Source organism: Schistocerca piceifrons, chromosome 3, assembly GCF_021461385.2.
Source record: "Schistocerca piceifrons isolate TAMUIC-IGC-003096 chromosome 3, iqSchPice1.1, whole genome shotgun sequence".
Classification (NCBI taxonomy): domain Eukaryota; kingdom Metazoa; phylum Arthropoda; class Insecta; order Orthoptera; family Acrididae; genus Schistocerca; species Schistocerca piceifrons.
The window spans coordinates 309,815,307-309,829,668 of record NC_060140.1 but is presented as its reverse complement, the minus strand read 5'-3'; the positions used below and the strand labels follow the sequence as shown (position 1 = coordinate 309,829,668).

Sequence of the window (14,362 nt, the reverse complement as noted above, 5' to 3'; positions counted from 1 at the left end):
TTGTGGATTCGATGGTGCAAGTTTGGTACATAGCAATACGCAGAAATCTTTAGTTTGCATTTTTCAGGTCCATAATGACCCCAGGAAAGATGTGTGTACCAGATAAGGTGTTCAACGTATGCGTGTGGTATACACACACACCATCTACCAGAGAGGAGAGAAGTTCGATGGAATAGAACATCGTTGTGTAGTTATAAAATTTGGACAAGTGGTGATCGGGTTTTGTTAGAAGAAGTTGTTTGACCTTACGCCATTTGGGATCTGTTTCTTGGAGTATACGCATCTGCTTGCAGAGCTGAAGGAAATACTTTCTATGTAGTGGGTCTTTCATTAGAAGAATTCGGTAGTTAGACATCTGCTCGATAAGTTCACTGGACTCGGGAAGTCCTTGCGGCATGCGTGACAAAGCATCCGCGATAATGTTGTTTTTACCCTTGATGTATACTATTTCGAAATCATACTCTTGCAAGAAGAGACTCCATCGTGTAAGACGAGGATGAAGAAGTTTACACGAGAGCAAGAAACTAAGAGCTTGGTGATCAGAAAAGACCTTAATTTTCCGACCATGGATGTAGTAATTGAACCTTTTAAAGGACCATACAATGGCCAGAGCCTCCAACTCTGTCACCGAGTATGACCTCTCACATTCTGTGAGAACCCTACTTGCAAAGCTGATAACTCTTATCTCTTCTTTTCCATCAATTACTTCTACTTGAAACAAACAAGAACCAAGCCCCTGAAATGAAGCATCTGACGAAATACAGAATTCTTTATCCATGTCTGTTCCGACAGAACACAGGCTGGATCATAAGCTGCATAAATCTTTTAAACAGGAAAGATTATCACAAGTATAATTAATGAAAATAAGGTTGAGAGATTTTCTTTGAAATTAAATAAACTTCAAGGCTTCAAGTATTATATTATGAAACGGAAACTTACATTAACATGGCCACCCATTGCGGCGGTGGAGCGAATTTTCATGATATACAGTCTCGCTTGTTTGTGGCTACCTATATTTTTTAATCACTTAAACTCTTAAAGTTACAATAAAATGATTATATCAGTATGGAGCACAATACTTTTGCGTCCGACTCGCAACACATTCACAGAACAGCTAGAGAGTGGCGCGGCTCCCTCCAGAAGTAAAAATTGGCAATCGTTATTTTGCAATATAGGTGCATCGTTTTTTTTTTTTTTTACTGATCGATAGCAGCGTATAACAGTTTATAGCTATCGTGATATTCTGCGCTTTTCAGGAGCGCGGCAAAGATATCTGGTTACAACATTCATTGGTATATGTTAAAAGTTCGCACATACTGACGCGAATACAGAAAAAAAACTTTTACATGTTAAAAATCGCAGTGATAAAGGCTGTAATGTCACACTGGGGATGATGCGATTCTGTAACATATCGGCGTACCTGTCACCCGTCACGGTAGCAGTTTTGCTATCCAGCGCCATCCGTCGGACATTTTGTGTACCTTTTTTTTTGTTCTAATAAAACCCCTTGTCATTCCAAGCATGTGTGTCAATTTTTACCTCTCTGTCTACATCATTCCGTGGTTAATAAGTTTTCAAATTTATACTGACTTTTTGATCACCCGGTATATGCAAAAACAGGGCTTAGCAATGGGATCTCCACTGTCTTACAGCCTTGCCAACATTTTCATGACGTTCTTTTGAGCGTAATATGATGGTCAACTTAAGCAAGTACTCTGAAAGGATAATTTTTTGGGCAAGATATGTGGATGACATAATTTTGCTGTATAACGGTTCTTCCCAGGATTGTAACGCTTTCCTAGGTGAACTAAACAAAATACATGAGAGGATCCAATTTACATTGGAACAGAGCATTAATGGTGTCCTTCCCTTCTTAAATCTGTTGGTCAAAATCAGTGGGAACTCGGTTAATTTTGATATTTTCAGAAAGCCCACCACTTCTGACGTCGCGATACATAGATCGTTTAATCATCCTTTGCAATTCAAAAAGGCCGCATTCAGGGCTTTACTAAAATGGCTCTGAGTACTATGGGACATAACATCTGTGGTCACCAGTCCCCTAGAACTTAGAAGTACTTAAACCTAACTAACCTAAGGACATCACACACATCAATCCCCGAGACAGGATTCGAACCTGCGACCGTAGTGGTCACGCGGTTCCAAACTGAAGCGCCTAGAACCGCACGGCCACACCGGCCGGCAGGGCTTTACTAAACAGGATGCATACGTTCCCATTATGTCAAGAAGCCAGGGGTCGGGAATTTAAATTAATACAGTTTTTTAGGCTTTTCGAATGGGTACGACGCGGATTTTGTTGGAAACATAAACAGGGATGTATTACGGAAGATAAACATGAAGCATAACACTGCTCGCACCCCAATCACGCTCGGAACATTCACTTCCCTACAGCCAGCAAGTAGCGGATTAGCTATTGGCGTAAATTCCATAGCATACCTTTTTATGGTAACATTTCAAGCAGAATCGGCAAATGCTTAAGTTCCAAGCCAATAAATCCACCTTTTTATATTCCTAAAAACATTGGACTGCAACATGGAATAGTTTCAAGTCGTCGGGGGTATATACACTCCTGGAAATTGAAATAAGAACACCGTGAATTCATTGTCCCAGGAAGGGGAAACTTTATTGACACATTCCTGGGGTCAGATACATCACATGATCACACTGACAGAACCACAGGCACATAGACACAGGCAACAGAGCATGCACAATGTCGGCACTAGTACAGTGTATATCCACCTTTCGCAGCAATGCAAGCTGCTATTCTCCCATGGAGACGATCGTAGAGATGCTGGATGTAGTCCTGTGGAACGGCTTGCCATGCCATTTCCACCTGGCGCCTCAGTTGGACCAGCGTTCGTGCTGGACGTGCAGACCGCGTGAGACGACGCTTCATCAAGTCCCAAACATGCTCAGTGGGGGACAGATCCGGAGATCTTGCTGGCCAGGATATTTGAGTTACACCTTCTAGAGCACGTTGGGTGACACGGGATACTTGCGGACGTGCATTGTCCTGTTGGAACAGCAAGTTCCCTTGCCGGTCTAGGAATGGTAGAACGATGGGTTCGATGACGGTTTGGATGTACCGTGCACTATTCAGTGTCCCCTCGACGATCACCAGTGGTGTACGGCCAGTGTAGGAGATCGCTCCCCACACCATGATGCCGGGTGTTGGCCCTGTGTGCCTCGGTCGTATGCAGTCCTGATTGTGGCGCTCACCTGCACGGCGCCAAACACGCATACGACCATCATTGGCACCAAGGCAGAAGCGACTCTCATCGCTGAAGACGACACGTCTCCATTCGTCCCTCCATTCACGCCTGTCGCGACACCACTGGAGGCGGGCTGCACGGTGTTGGGGCGTGAGCGGAAGACGGCCTAACGGTGTGCGGGACCGTAGCCCAGCTTCATGGAGACGGTTGCGAATGGTCCTCGCCGATACCCCAGGAGCAACAGTGTCCCTAATTTGCTGGGAAGTGGCGGTGCGGTCCCCTACGGCACTGCGTAGGATCCTACGGTCTTGGCGTGCATCCGTGCGTCGCTGCGGTCCGGTCCCAGGTCGACGGGCACGTGCACCTTTTGCCGACCACTGGCGACAACATCGATGTACTGTGGAGACCTCACGCCCCACGTGTTGAGCAATTCGGCGGTACGTCCACCCGGCCTCCCGCATGCCCACTATACGCCCTCGCTCAAAGTCCGTTAACTGCACATACGGTTCACGTCCACGCTGTCGCGGCATGCTACCAGTGTTAAAGACTGCGATGGAGCTCCGTATGCCACGGCAAACTGGCTGACACTGACGGCGGCGGTGCACAAATGCTGCGCAGCTAGCGCCATTCGACGGCCAACACCGCGGTTCCTGGTGTGTCCGCTGTGCCGTGCGTGTGATCATTGCTTGTACAGCCCTCTCGCAGTGTCCGGAGCAAGTATGGTGGCTCTGACACACCGGTGTCAATGTGTTCTTTTTTCCATTTCCAGGAGTGTAGTATCGCCTGTGATGATTGTGATGCGGAGTACATAGGCCACACAGGAGGAAGTTCTGAGACCCGCTTTAAGGAGCACATCAGCGACCCAGGCTCAAAATCTGCCATAGGTGCGCATTTGCGGGAAACGGGTCACCGTATCACTCGTGTCCAGAACAACATGCGAGTGTTACACTTGGAAAATAAGTGCAACACCCTTAATGTTTTGGAAGAAGTTGACATCTTCAGAGTTTGAAGAAATCGCCGTACTCCTCACTTAATGCCCAGACCGATCTGGGGCACAAGGGTCTTTTACAGAATTCTGATTACTTAAACAGGTAGCTTACTTGTTAGTAGGTTCTGTCGTACATATTTTTATGCGTACTCCGGGCCTTACGCATTCAGAACCACCACATTTATTATTCTTATGGTTTTAACTAACTGTCATGTTTTATATTGGCCACCAGCATGGTATTAGACTTTTTAAAAAAATAGACATAAGGAACTGTTTATCAAATGTTCAGCACCCCCCACTCGTCACACCGTCATCCCGCCTCTGGCGACCCTCGCGCCACTGCGTGAGCGGTTTCCGGGTTTCGCCCAGTCAGTCAGGCCGTGTCCGCTGTCGCACGGCTCCTCTCAACTTGCACGGTAAGTTCCGATATGTTTACATGGCCCTAATTCCGCGCCGGCCGGGGTGGCCGAGCGGTTCTAGGCGCTACAGTCTGGAACCGCGCGGCCGCTACTGTCGCAGGTTCGAATCCTGCCTCGGGCATGGGTGTGTGTGATGTACTTAGGTTAGTCAGGTTTAAGCAGTTCTAAGTTCTAGGGGACTGATGACCTCAAAAATTAAGTTCCACAGTGCTCATAGCCATTTGAACCTAATTCCGCTGTTTGTTCATGCTAATGTTTGCGCTCTTCGCCGTTCGCGTTTAGGGGAGTTTTTTCAGCATCGTATTTTATTTTCTTTGTCTTTGCCGCTCCCATCATTTAAAAATGTTAGAAAAAGGTTTTTAAATTTTAACTAGCGCTTTCACCAGATGACGGTATATTGGACGTAAATGGTGCGGATTGGCTACAGGGCAATGTTCAACGTTACCATGTTATAAATAGCGTATGTGAGTATTTTCTTGTCTCATTCAAAAAAACTGGTTGTTTAAAAGTTTAGTTTATACCTCAGAATTGGGGGATCGAATAGTTTATATGAGCTCTTACTATATTATTTTTTCTACAGATTGCCTGAGGTAGCACCGATAAGTGGTGCGAAACCGGTCGCAGATTTAATAAAAATCATTGACGTAGCCAGTTCGGTAGTTTCTTTGGAAAAATATTCCATTACCTAATGATTCAATAAGGTGTTATGCTGCCATGGTTCTATGTGTTTTTTGTGGAGAAAATAATGATCTGACGCTCAGCTGTAAATACTGACAGTTTAAATTTACTATATCTTTGAAACAAATAAAGTTACAGAATTGATATTTGCAACGTTTGTCATTTTAATGATGCGTTTCTATATGAAATGTCTATCGTTAAGATCGATCAAAGAGTTAAGATTTTAGCATTCAGATCTCTGTTACAAAGCTTGTTAATTTCACTTTAACACTAAATCCTAAACTATTACAGAAATGATCAATATTCAAGTCTTATTGGGACCACCATGAAAATTTATGGAGGATGGCAGATTAAAATTACTGTGGCTTAATTTCCTGCATTACTATAGATTTTAATATGGTTCAAATGGCTCTGAGCACTATGGGACTTAACATCTGAGGTCATCAGTCCCCTAGAACTTAGAACTACTTAAACCTAACTAACCTAAGGACTTCACACACATCCATGCCCGAGGCAGGATTCGAACCTGCGACCGTAGCAGTCGCGCGGTTCCGGACTGAGCGCCTAGAACCGCTAGACCACCGCGGCCGGCTAGAATTTAATAGTTTTCATAAATGTTTCCCTTTATAGCCGATCTTAGGTCCGCCATATCAAACACTGCTATGTCTCCTTAGCCAAAAAAGGCTTCTACTGGGTTTCACTATGATGTAGGTTCTCGTCTGTCCGACTCGCACACTACAGTGCTTAGGCCTCAATAGACAATAGACGCCTGTGAGTTTCCCCATCTCGTGGTGACTCTGTCCTCTTTGTGGCATGCGCTCCTGGACCACACGGTTTATTTCACAATTCCTATAGGCTGACTCCTTCGGCCATATACTTAAATGACAGCGAAATACTCGTTAAATCACACTTGCATGTTCCATATAACAGATGTGTTACTTGTCACTGGCTGTGATGAATGCGTTTGGAATATAGTACCGTGTTAGTAAAAAAATTTAAATGTGCGGCTTATATTTTATTAATTTATGAATTTTGGGAGAGTCACCATGGCAGCACCACTAAAACCAGATAAAAACAAGAACCAGCTAGATATTGACATTTTGGCGTTACTTGATATCTTTAGATCCCATGTTCACATGCTAAAACATAACACAGAAAATAAACACAATCTTTTTTACGTGTACCTACAGCCAACGCGTTCCGCTTGGAATGCCGTCTTCTACCTGTCGTCTGCGGTGGCCGCCGTGTCGTACTTAATATACGCTGTGTTCACTACCGCTGACGAGCAGCCATGGAACGTGCCACCCTCAGGTGAGTGCTGAAAAGCAGAGGTGATGATACATCCTACACATAGTACTTGGCGCTATTAAGTAAACATTATTGAGAAGTTACAACACCACTAGCATTTTGCTGTAGTACAGTATCTCGCATGTCGATTTAAGCAAGGGCACTTGCAAATTGTTTTGATGTCGCACCAATCACATCACTGATCACCAGTGCCACTTAAAACGAAACTGAAAGCCGAATAAAAGTCATCAGAAGAGGATATAAGTTCATATTGCTGCCATCGCGTGTTTGTGAAGTCGGAGTGTGTTAGGCGTCCCTAGAAGGTCATACTGTATTCTGCAGAATTTGTTTGTTAGGAACTGTGTAGAAGACATGCAACGAACTAGTTTCAGTAAGCAAAGAGTAATGTGTCATAGTGATCGTAGGCGGACCACTTTGCAACATACATTAACAAAGGCCTTACGTCACATCAGCATTCTTCTGAAATCCATCGTGGACTGCAGAAAGTAGAGATGGACACACTAGACGATATACTGCAACCTGTCTATCAGCGAGAGAGTCACAAATTCTGCATTCGGCAAAGCCAGTATCAGCTTGACAGGTAAGGACCACATCGGCCCTTAGCCGTGCGGTCTAACGTACTGCTTTTCAGGTGGGAATGCGTGCCGGCCCGGTACGAATCCGCTCGGCGGATTAGTGTCGAGGTCCTGTGTGCCGGCCAGTCTGTAGTTCTTACGGCGGTTTTCCATCTGCCTCGTCGAATGCGGGCTGGTTCCTCTTATTCCGCCTCAGTTACACATGTCAGCGATTATTGCGGAAACACTTTCTCCACGTACACGTACACCATAATTACTCTACCACGCAAACATTGGGGTTACATTCGTCTGGTGTGAGACGTTTCCGCGGAGGGGTGGGGGGGGGGGGGGGGGAGCGGTGGTGAGAGTGGACTGCTGTGGGGTTGTGTACCACTACGGGCTACGGCGGGGACAAAGCCTCTCCGTCGTTTCTAGGTCCCCAGTTCCATACAATACAATACAAGGACCACATCTTCATGCAAATCGTTTCTTGCCTAGAAGAATAGTCATTTGAATGTATCAACTAGCTTCTGTTCCTTATGACTTTCGCTAGTGAATAATGTCCTGTTCTGTGATACCACACCTTCGAATATCTCATATTGTCGTTCTTTACTGTTGCGAATTTTAATCCAAATATTGGTTCGATGCAGCGTTTCACACAGGTCAATCCTCTCCATACCTGCAAAACTACTGCAACATGAATCCGTTTGAACCTGCTTACTGTAGTCAAACAGCTTACCCCCACACTTCTATCCATCAGCCAATTGACGATGCCTCAGCATGTGTCCCACCATGCTGTAATTATTCATAGCTCTATTTCGAATAGTGAGAAGTGATGTCAGCATATTTTCCGCTGTGAAAATTAGTTTTTCTGGAAAATTTGATACAGACATTTACTCAGTTTACTGAAAATATTGAAGTTAGATTCATAAACAAGACTGAACAGTATATCCTGTACCGTATATTTGGTGTTCTGCAGCTTGTAAGTATTTGTTAAGACGTATCTCGCTGTACACCATGAACAGCATGTGAAATACGTGATTGACACATTATTATTCAGGCATAGTACCGGTCTTGAGTGGCACCTGATACAGAGGACAAACAATGAGAGGTGTACTTGTCGTTATCTATAACATAAAAATATTTGTGTTCACTGATGAGTCAAGACATTATGACCACCTAGTTAAAAGCGTGTTGGTTCACTTCTAGAACGCAATTCACATTAGTTCTGCGTGCCATGGATTCGACAGGTATTTCATAGGTTTCGAGAAGTTTGCTGGCTCCAGATGCCTTCGCACGGGTCATACATACACTTCTCGTAATTTACGGGTGACTGGTTTGTGGGCGTGGTGCTGGTGCCCGTAAGCGTACCAGCTGGGTTTTATCGGATTCAGATAATCCGAATTTGATGGCTAACCACTGCAGCACGATACTAGTCTTGTTACGGAGACAGTTATCCTGTTGAAAGATGCTGTCGCTGGAAAACAGCAAGCATAAGGGGTTATAAGTGGTCCCTGATAATGTTCACGTAGTCCTGAGCAGCCATGTGCTTTCGATTTTTACCGCAGGTCCCGTGGAACCCCAGGTGAATGTCCCCCATAACATAATACTGCTCCCACCGGCCTGCGCCTGTGGCACTGCATGTTTCGAACAGCCGTTCGTCTGAATGACGGCGTACCTGGACACGAACATCCAACTAGTTTAAAAATAAATGGGATTCACCCGACCAGGTGACACGATTCCACTGACCTCTGTCCAACCTGGATGATGAGGTGCCCAGTATAATCATAGTGGACGATGTTTTTGGGTCAACATGTGAACATGTAGAGGTCTTCTGCTGCGGAAAACCATGCTCAACACTGTACGCTGATTGGTGTGCTCCAAAACACTCGTGCCTGCTCCAGTGCTGTACTCTGTCGTCAGATCTGCCACAGATCGCCGCCTGTCCTGCTTTAGAGAGCGGGTAAGCCTCCGACCCCTATGTTCTGTGATGAAGTATGGAAGTCCAACTTCTTGCCGCCTATTCGTGGTTTCAGCATAATTTAACAACTTTCCACAGATGGTCACGACAGTAGTATACCAACAGCCGACCACCATCGCGTTTCCGAGATGTTCGCTCCCAGGCAATGGGCCCAACAGTCTGGCTTTTGTTAAAATCGCGTAAGTCGACGCATTTCCGAATTTTGCGCTACTTATCGTCGCTAGAATGATTCTCCATTCGTCTCTGCTCCGCTCATACACTTCTCTTACCGCGTCACGTGACCTCAGCGCCACCAGGCAGCAGACAACCTCGCGGCGGTCAGTGGTCACAATGTTTCGGCTCATCAGTGTGCACAACACAAGAAATATCAGGTTACTTACATATTATGGGTTTCCCTATGAAACGTGTTCTGTGTTAATTATAAAATCTGCTATCAAAATTGCTGTCGACCTGGAAAACACAGACCCATGGATATTTAGTCTAATTATAGATACATTTGCGATAGCACTCACTTCTGTTTTAGTACCACGCTTGGACAATTAGTACATATGCGTATAAGAGTAGAATATATATTAAGAGATAAAACAGCTGTTAACTGTCAAAGCAGTAGACCGATCAGGATTGAGGTAATTCATCTGTGTCTACTATGTAAAGAGGTTGTCAAATCGAATTTGGATCTAAGGATGAACCAACTTGTCAAATTTAAAAGGTGAAACTGTCTATAGATACGTAGTATCTTAGCTCTGCTGTTCATCAAGGAAGTTTCAGGTGTTTCAGCACGTGAATGTGTATCTCCGTTTATTTTGGGATGTTCAGTAATTTACCTATTCCTGCCTTGTGAAGAATGATGATGTTTTTAGTGTTGTCCTTAACAGAATGATTGAAGTTTCTTAAATGAGCACTAAATACTAAGCGATTGGATTCACTAATGTTAACATATTGTCTAAACCTCGTTTTGAAGTTTCTCGCGCTTAGCCCAATATGCCTGACTCTTGTCTACGCTATGTATAATGCCTAAGCCTACAACGTTTGAATTAAATGTTCGAGTCAATTTATGCTAATAAAATCGTCCATTTTACTATATACAACATTTTAAAAGTACGTAAAAAAAACTTTAATGAAAATATGCGACGTCAGCAGTGCCTCAGGAAATATGAAAGTTATTCACCAAATAGGCCAAATATGCACTTGTATCCATTGAAAAATCAAACTAAAAAATTACAGAAAAAAGAAGTTTGCATATGTTTCTCAACTACACTATGTTTCGACTATAGAGGGATAATTACTTTTGCAATGAAATTTGGTAAATAGTAATTAGGCTGAAAAGAATTAAGTCTTATTTTCTAATTGTGCTAAAAGTTTTCACTTCATGTTACAGCATATAGAAATCAGTTTTAAAAAATCAATAGTCTTCTTCATTACCGAAATCTCTGAATGGAGGAGTAGTTTTTGGTTCCCTGAAGATTATGGTGAAAGTTGTTGTAATGATTCCAAATTCCCTTTAAATTTATTACCTTTAGAATATAAAAGGTGAAAGTCTGTAAACACTAGGTCAGAATATTACGCGAAATATGGAACCACGTCGCCTTAAAAGCCGGTGGATGGAATCTTAGGTCATATTATCAAATGGCTCTGAGCACTATGGGACTTAACATCTGTGGTCTTCAGTCCCCTAGACCTTAGAACTACTTAAACCTAACTAATCTAAGGACATCACACACATCCATGCCAGAGGCAGGATTCGAACCTGCGACCGTAGCGATCCGGCGGTTCCAGAATGAAGCGCCTAGAACCGCTCGGCCACTACTGCCGGCGGTCATATTATCGTCGTGTGGGCATGAGTACTCTTGTGTTGTAGCACCAGATTATATCTTCTAGTCTCCTTTTCTACATTTGCAGCTACAAGAATTACAGCACAAACGTGAGAAGCTCTGGTTAAATTCCAGGGAACAGTTCGTGTGTAGTCAACAAACATTTTCTTCAGCAATCAGACTCAAAGACCTGAATACGTGATATCGCATCCTGGTCAGACTCAGAGAGGTGTCGATCAGGCTATACAAGGAAAGAAAGATTGAGATGTTTGGCATTGCTGAATTTGAGACCCCAAGGAGTAGGTCAGTCACTTAATCGGAAAGTGATTTCTTCTCCTCTGTCAAATTTAACGATCAAATGCTACTGTGTGCTTTAGTAGGGGTTCCGGTTCCGGTCTGGTGTGCCTGTTTCAGCGCGCTGACAATCTATTTTCCGTTTAGTGCGTTTTCGATTCCGGCAGGACGCCTGGAACCGACCGTGTAAGGGGAGCGATTTCGGTACAAATACTCAAATACTCGGCCTATTCCGAATGCCAACTGAGGTTGGAGCGTCGTCCACTCGACAAGCAATCTGAGGTAGCACCTGATGAAGGTAATGAATCATGTCAAAATATTGTACACCTACGACGCTAATGCCGGCCGCAGTGGTCTAGCGGTTCTAGGCGCTCAGTCCGGAACCGCGCGACTGCTACGGTCGCAGGTTCGAATCCTGCCTCGGGCATGGATGTGTGTGATGTCCTTAGATTAGTTAGGTTTAAGTAGTTGTAAGTTCTAGGGGACTGATGACCACAGATGTTAAATCCCATAGTGCTCAGAGCCATTTGAACCATTTTTACGACGCTAATATCTGACACAATACCCGAAAGATCACAGGAACAAATGTTGATTTGATGATCAATTTTCTGTGCTGCATTCAGGTTATTTGTGCTAGAATATATTTTGAAGAAGTTCCTGGCTAGTTAACGCCTTCATCTACGAAAAGAAGCCGACTGTACACTGTTTCGTCAACAAAAAAGAAAAGGTTTATTTTATATCAGAAAACGAGTCATAGTCATTGAATCAAGAAGGAACAATAAAAATAGCAGACCAAGAGCTAAGTGCCTGGCTAAAATTATGTGATACAAGAGGGGCAGTGTTTCTTTATTTTTAAACTTGGTTATCGAAGAATACGAAGGGATGAAAAGAAATATGCAGATTTAATAATAAAATTCCGATTCACTAACGACGTTCCTGACCTCAGTGGAAGTGATGAAGAATTACTGGAAATGTTGAATGGAATGAAAAGTTTACTTAATTCATTCGCCTAACGAAACATCAAAATTGGTGACTATGTAGTAGCCGAAGTGAAGGAATTCTGGTACTTCAGAAGCAAAATAACGCAAGTATGACGAAACAAGAAAGACTGTAATATGGATGTCAAAGCAAATATATTACAAGGAAAAGATAGTCATATCAGATAACAAAATAAAGACAATATGGGATATAGTGAAGGAGGAGACCGGTAGGACCAGACATGAAGAGGAACAAATAGCATTAAGAGTAAATGATACATTGGTGACAGATGTGTATAGTGTTGCAGAACTTTTAAACAAACATTTTATAACTGTTACTGAAAAGATGGGGTTGTCAGGTTCGGTAGATGCTGCTATGGATTACCTTAGACCAGACATTTCAAGTAATTTCCATAATATGAATTTGACCCTCACTACCCCAACAGAAATAATGTCCATCATAAAATCTTTAAAATCAAAAACATCTAGTGGGTATGATGAAATATCAACAAAGTTAATTAAAGAATGTGATTCTGAGCTAAGTAACATATTAAGCTATCTGTGTAACCAGTCGTTTATCAGTGGAATATTTCCTGAATGGCTGAAATATGCTGAAGTTAAGCCACTGTTTAAGAAGGGAGATAAAGAAATAGCATCAAATTTCCGTCCAATTTCACTGTTACCAGCATTCTCAAAAATTTTCGAAAAAGTAATGTACCGTCGTCTTTATAACCATCTTATCTCAAATAACATACTGTCAAAGTCACAGTTTGGATTTCTAAAAGGATCTGATATTGAGAAGGCTATCTTCACTTACAGTGAAAATGTGCTTAATTCATTAGACAAAAAATTGCAGGCAACTGGTATATTTTGTGATCTATCAAAGGCATTTGACTGTGTAAATCACAATATCCTTTTAAGTAAACTAGAATATTATAGTGTAACAGGAAATGCTGCAAAATGGTTCAAATCTTATATCTCTGGCAGGAAACAAAGGGTGTTATTAGGAAAGAGCTTGATACATGTCTATCAGGCATCATCCAACTGGGAACTAATTACATGTGGGGTCCCACAAGGTTCCATTTTGGGGCCCTTACTTTTTCTTGTGTATATCAATGACCTTTCATCAGTAACATTACCAGATGCCAAGTTTGTTTTGTTTGCCGATGATACAAACATTGCAATAAATAGCAAATCAAGTGTAGTCTTAGAAAGATCAGCCAATAAAATATTTGTGGACATTAATCACTGGTTCCTAGCCAATTCTTTGTCACTAAACTTTGAAAAAACACACTACATGCAGTTCAGAACTTGTAAGGGGTGTCCCAAGAGTATATGTCTAACATATGATGACAAGAAGATAGAAGAAGTGGACAGTGTTAAATTCTTGGGATTACAGCTTGATAATAAATTCAATTGGGAGGAGCACACCACAGAACTGCTGAAGCGTCTTAACAAATCTCTGTTTGCAATGCGAATTTTGTCAGACGTAGGGGATATAAAAATGAAAAAGCTGGCATACTATGCTTACTTTCATTCCATAATGTCATATGGGATTATTTTTTGGGGTAATTCATCAAGCCAAGCTAAAGTTTTCCGGGCACAAAAACGTGCAGTAAGAATTATATGTGGTGTGAACTCAAGAACATCCTGCAGAAGCCTGTTTAGGGAACTAGGGATACTAACTACAGCTTCCCAGTATATTTATTCCTTAATGAAATTTGTCATTAAAAATATATCACTTTTTCAAACCAACAGCTCAATTCATGGAATCAATACTAGAAATAAGAATAATCTTCACAAGAATTTAAAGTCACTTAGTCTTGTACAAAAAGGTGTGCATTATTCAGGAACACACATTTTCAATAACTTGCCAGCAGCCATAAAAAGCTTAACAACCAATGAAATTCAGTTTAAGAGAAGCCTAAAGGATTTATTGGTGGCCAACTCCTTCTACTCCATTGATGAATTTCTTAGTAAAACCAACTGATTTGTATATAAGTACAACATAACTTCTGCACAATTTCAGTGCAGTAATGTGTTCACTGAAAATTTGTGTGTGTGTGTGTGTGTAAGTATAATCTAACTTCTGCACCATTTCAGTGCAGTAATGTGATCATTG

At 42.5% G+C, this 14,362-nt stretch overlaps 1 protein-coding gene across 3 annotated transcripts in view; it reads left to right on the top strand.

Annotated features, from left to right (window-relative positions):
- Positions 1-14,362, top strand: part of LOC124789532 (sialin-like) — a 139,417-nt gene that overhangs the window by 103,642 nt on the left and 21,413 nt on the right. For 2 of the 3 annotated variants that reach the window (XM_047256929.1, XM_047256927.1), the window contains one exon: positions 6,506-6,626. The exons of the other annotated variant lie outside the window; for it this stretch is intronic. In XM_047256929.1, the coding sequence (XP_047112885.1) occupies positions 6,506-6,626 (121 nt within the window). The remainder of the gene's footprint in view (positions 1-6,505; positions 6,627-14,362) is intronic. 3 annotated transcript variants of the gene reach the window in all.